The sequence below is a fragment of the Hyaena hyaena genome, unplaced genomic scaffold (assembly GCF_003009895.1).
Source record: "Hyaena hyaena isolate Hyena2069 unplaced genomic scaffold, ASM300989v1 scaffold_506, whole genome shotgun sequence".
NCBI lineage: Eukaryota > Metazoa > Chordata > Mammalia > Carnivora > Hyaenidae > Hyaena > Hyaena hyaena.
Genome location: NW_024081138.1, coordinates 1,164,010 through 1,169,030, shown reverse-complemented (window position 1 = coordinate 1,169,030; position 5,021 = coordinate 1,164,010). Strand labels below are relative to the sequence as shown.

Sequence of the window (5,021 nt, the reverse complement as noted above, 5' to 3'; positions counted from 1 at the left end):
CGCCTGGGTCCTTTGTGGTGCTCAGACCTCAGTGGTTGTGATTAGCACAGTGTGGAGGACTCCATTTTCTGGCATGATGACTAATTCATGTGTGCACATCAATGACGTAGCTAAGCCATAGAGTGGGCTTTGTTTCCCTCAATTATAAAAATGCTTTTATTGTTCTCATTTCCTACGTATGGGTAATATGTCAGTCACTTTGGCTGCTTGTCCCTTGGAGAGGGGACTGGGCTCAAGAAACAGGCAAGAATAATGAAAACCTTTTCCAGTGTTTTCATTATCTTTTGGAGTCTCCCAAAAGTCCAGCCAAGTTTCCCAGCCTCTCCTTGTTGAGAAGGACTTTCTTGTGAACATTATCATTGCTGAGGACGCTTGCAGAATATCTCACGGGACAGGGGTCTCTGCATGCTAAGGGAGACGATTCCACGGGTTGTGAAGGGACTTTTTTGGTTTTGGCTGTGGTCACACATTTCAATTCTTGGTTCTCCAAGGCCCCACTTTATCTCTGGATCACTGTGCTGCCACGTCTGTTCTTGGGCAGGAACCTTAGCTCCTGTGAGCTGACAGAGGTCACTGTTACTCAAGCCACCAGGGGGTACCTGAGCTGACAAAGGGGCAGGAAGAGTTGCCAAACAGGGCGAAAAACACAGCACAGGATAAAGGAAAAGAATTAAACTGTTAAGACTTACTCTGTGTCAGGCACGATGCCAAGTCCTTTTGGTGTATTTTTTCTTTCGCTGCTTTCCGCCAGCCATCCCTGTTATAAAACAGCCCTCTCTACAGATAGGAAAACTTAGAGAGTTTGCCATTTTCTCCAGGTCATCCATCTGGCAAGGAGCAAAGCCGAGAGCAAAAGCCAGGAGCTGACTGGAGCCCGGGATCCCACCTACTACCTGGTCTCTGCTTCTCTGAGAAAGTGAAAGCCTCCGGCTGCAACAGAAGGCCCCTTGACCTCGGTGAGATGGAGGTGCTTAACTGGAGACACCTGGAGCTCTGTATTTGCACCTGGACTGGTAGGAAGAGGAGTGGGTGATAAATGGGCAAGATGGCAGCCTCCCGTCTCTGGAGGTGGGAGGGAGTGGCTCCTGCTTTGAAAGTAAGTATGAAGAAAGCACTAGAAGGGGCAGCATCTTTCCTTTCTTCCCCTGACACACCCGATTGTTTAAAGATACTGGGCGGCTGCCGCTGTGCCTGAGACTGGGGAGGGCAGCCACAGATTTGAACTTGAGGGTGGGCTTAGAAGGTGGGACGGGGTCTCCATCCCCAGACTGCTTGATGCGCTAAACTCAGGTGAGGCCAGAGGTTTTCAGTTTCACTTTGATGGGTCCGTGGTCCCTCCTGTAAGGCCTGGGGGACTGTGAGGCCAAGGGCTCCTGGGTGGGTGAGGGCTGAGGGAGCTTGGTTTCCCAGAGTGTTGGGCATTTGAGACAGGGTGCTCGTCTGCCTTTCTTCTTTTTGTCTCCTGTTCCCTTCTCTCCCGTTACCAGTACTGCCCAGGATAGAGTGGGAACACAGTGCTCAGCAAGGAAACGCCAGCCTTCTCACTGCTGTGGTGATGAGCTGACTTCGGGTGTGCAAGACTGGCACATCGGACGGCCTGCGCATGCTCCTTGGCCCGGAGGTGCCCGCAAGGCTGCTGGGTGCCCGGGCTCCTGCTCAGGAGGATTGGAGATGGGTTAGGGCTGGTGGAGGCAGAGGGGCTGCCATCATGGCTGGCCCCCGATGGTGTAAGGATTGCACTTGTGACACTACCACGTCCCGCCATGCCCTCTGTCCCCTGTAGAATCTGGTCATTTGCTCTGCTCCTCACCCGGAATTAAAGCTCTGAATTCCCAGCCCCTATGTCACAGAGTTGGAAGGTCTGCCTTGGAAGGGGAGGGACCAAGAAAAGCTCCCCCATAGAACAGGCTGGAGCCATTCCATTCGACCCTCCCTTACCTCAGGGCTGGTCTCTTCTGGGATTTCACTTATGTGTCTGCATCCGTTGAGGGTGGGTGTCAGAACTCTCAGGCTTGTTCCATCTGCTCTGACATTTTATGATGAAGCCTCACATAAAGGTCCTAGGAGCAGCCAGAGTGTCCTGGTCACTTGAGGGAGCCTTGAAACCCATACTCACGCCCTAGGACAGTAGAAGGAATGGAGCAGGTATCTCTTCTATCACACAAGCAAGTGGCTCTCCTCTCTGCAGTAGGCCATGGAACGGTGGTGGCAGCTCCTGTTAGGGCTGTGGACAGTCGCGCCCATCTGGGCTGGGGAGAAGCTGCTCGATGTCTGCATGAACACCCAACACCACAAGCGGAAGCCTGGCCCAGAAGACAAGCTCTACGATGAGGTATAAAGGCCAGACCTTGCCTGGGGATGGGAGTGAGGCTGCTTTGGCAGATCAGGGAAGGGGCACAAATGCCAAGATGGTTTCTGAACCACCACCAACCCTGACTCATTTGGTTCCTTACATTGGGATTTGAGTAAAGATCACTGGAGGAACACTTCGGCCTTTTGAGATCATAACCGCTGAGTGCTTTCATGTTCCCATCTCTGAGCTGCCCAGCCACTTGGAGAGTAGGGGCCGATGGTCTGAGAGGCCCGTCACTCATTCAGCATACCTTCAAACAAACAAGGTCCTCCTTCTTTAGCCTTCTTATCCATAAGCCCTGGGGAGACATGACTCCAGTGACCCCTCCCCAGGTCCCTGGGACACAGGACGAGTCTTGGAGCTGACTTTTTTTTTTTCTTTCTTCTTCTTTTTTTTCTTTAGTTATGAGCTCTTCTCAGTTCTGGTGCCCTCCCACCCTGTGCAGCCCCACCTTCCCCTGGGTCTCCTGGGGTTGCTCTGCTGCCCCTTAGGAGCTGAGATCCTGGAAATCCTGTTTCCGGGGAACTGCAGCGACCTGTGGCAGGAAGATAGGCGTCCAGGTGCCCTGTGGCCATGAATATTGACATAGTATCACATTCCTTCTAGATGGGCATTGCTGGCCTGAAGCCATCCCATTTGCCCACGCCTTCTTCCAGGGGACATTTTTACCTCTCTGCTCTGGACACTCCTCAATCTCCTGCCTCCTATCCAGCCCCTTATCTTTTGCTTCTTCCTCCACCTTCAGTGCATCCCCTGGAAAGACAATGCCTGCTGCACGGCCCGCACAAGCTGGGAAGCCCACCTCGATGTGTCCCTGCTTTACAACTTCAGCTTGGTTCACTGCGGGTTGATGATGCCAGGCTGTGAGAAGCACTTCATCCAGGCTGTCTGCTTCTATGAGTGCTCCCCAAACCTGGGGCCTTGGATCCGGAAGGTCAGAAGACTGGGCTGGGGAGTTAGGAGGCACGTCCACACAGTGCCCTGTTACTAAAAGCCTGAGCTCCAGGATGGTAGCTGGAGCAGGACATGCTGTCCTCCTATGGACCAGAGCAGAGTCAGAGGCCGGGTTCAGGGAAAAAAGTGGAGAGAAAGCCACCTCTGGCCCTGGGGAGCAGCAGAGGGGAGCACAGATGAGAACTTTAGGATAAGGGACTGGAGTAAAACCTTGGTTTGCAAGAATAATTCATTCTGGAAACATGCTTGCCATCCAAAGCACTTGTATATCAAAACAGGGAATTTCAAGAACCATTTGCTCAGTTTTGATCATGTCACATTCCATGTCACATACTACTCATATTGCAAGACATCACTCATTTATTAAGTTAAAATTCATTAGAAATGTTACTTGTCTTGTGAAATACTCACAGAACAAGTTACTCGCAATCCAAGGTTTTACTACATTTGAATCCCATCTTTTCTAGGTAGCAAGCTGTGTAGCCTGGGCCAAACCATTTAGCATCTTAGCCTCATTTTTTTCATTTGTTTTCTTTTTTTTTTTAAGTTTATTTATTTACTTTGAGGAGGGGAGGGGCAGAGAGAGAATTCCAAATAGGCTTCATGCTCTCAGCACAGAGCCCAATGCAGGGCTCTATCCAATAAACCATAAGATCATGACCTGGGCCAAAATCAAGAGTTCAACACATAACTGACTGGGCCACCTAGGTGGCCCTCATTGTGCTCATTCGTAAAGGAATGCTTAGAGACTTCCTCAGGGTATATCTTCCACTAGTAACTGCCAGAGTACCATTGTAGCTACTGATCACCTTCAAATCCTTGCTATTAGCATTCTTGTCTCTTGTTATGCCTGCACCCAGATGGACTTGAGTGGGCCAGGAGAGCGAATTCTAGATGTACCGCTCTGCCAGGAGGACTGTGAACAGTGGTGGGAAGACTGTCGCACATCTTACACTTGCAAGTCCAACTGGCACAGCGACTGGAACTGGAGTCGGGGTGAGTGGTGCTCGATGGGACCCCTACCTGGCAGCAAGCATGAGCTCCCTATGCTCCCCTAGGGCAAAGGATGGGGAAGTGAGAGTGGGAGTCTCAGGAGGTAAGTGTGTGCCTCAATCCCCCCTCCCCCCAGGGAAGAACCGTTGCCCCGCAAGGGCTGTCTGCCATCCTTTCCCCCATTACTTCCCCACCCCGGCTGACCTGTGCGAGAAGATTTGGAACAACTCATTCAAGGCAAGCCCTGAGCACAGGGACAGTGGGCTGTGCCTGCAGAAATGGTTTGAGCCTGCCCAGGACAACCCCAATGTGGCTGTGGCCCGCCTCTTTGCCAGCACTGCCCCACCCTGGGAAATCTCCTACATTCTCCTGGCTTTCTCTCTATTCCTGTCATTCCTATCTTAAAAGCCCCTTCTCCTTCCCACATTCCTATGCCCCACCCCCACCTCACCCCCAGCTATGGGTCAGGCCAGCCATTGAAGTCTTCTTTCTTGGGTCCTTCCTTAAATGGAGCAGTGCAGGCCAGGGATTTGGTGGGATGCTGAGGCTGCAGGAGCTGCTCCGGAGCCATGAACATTCAGTGCTAGGGCCCCTCCACAGCTCTGCTCTGCTTTCTGTGCCTGGAAGGCAGCCAGGGGCTGGGAGAGTCAACATGACCTGCTCCCTCCTGCCTTTAAGGCTCGCCGGGGACGGGGAACTCTGAGGTGGGACTCTAGGCCTA

The 5,021-nt window shown here is 52.2% G+C and overlaps 1 protein-coding gene across 1 annotated transcript; it reads left to right on the top strand.

Annotated features, from left to right (window-relative positions):
* The first annotated feature begins 2,194 nt into the window (after positions 1–2,194).
* On the top strand, positions 2,195–4,705 carry IZUMO1R (IZUMO1 receptor, JUNO). Its single transcript, XM_039254982.1, has 4 exons — positions 2,195–2,332; positions 3,099–3,308; positions 4,168–4,303; positions 4,437–4,705. The coding sequence occupies exons 1-4, from the start codon at positions 2,195–2,197 to the stop codon at positions 4,703–4,705; spliced, it is 753 nt and encodes a 250-aa protein (XP_039110913.1).
* The last annotated feature ends 316 nt before the right edge of the window (positions 4,706–5,021 follow it).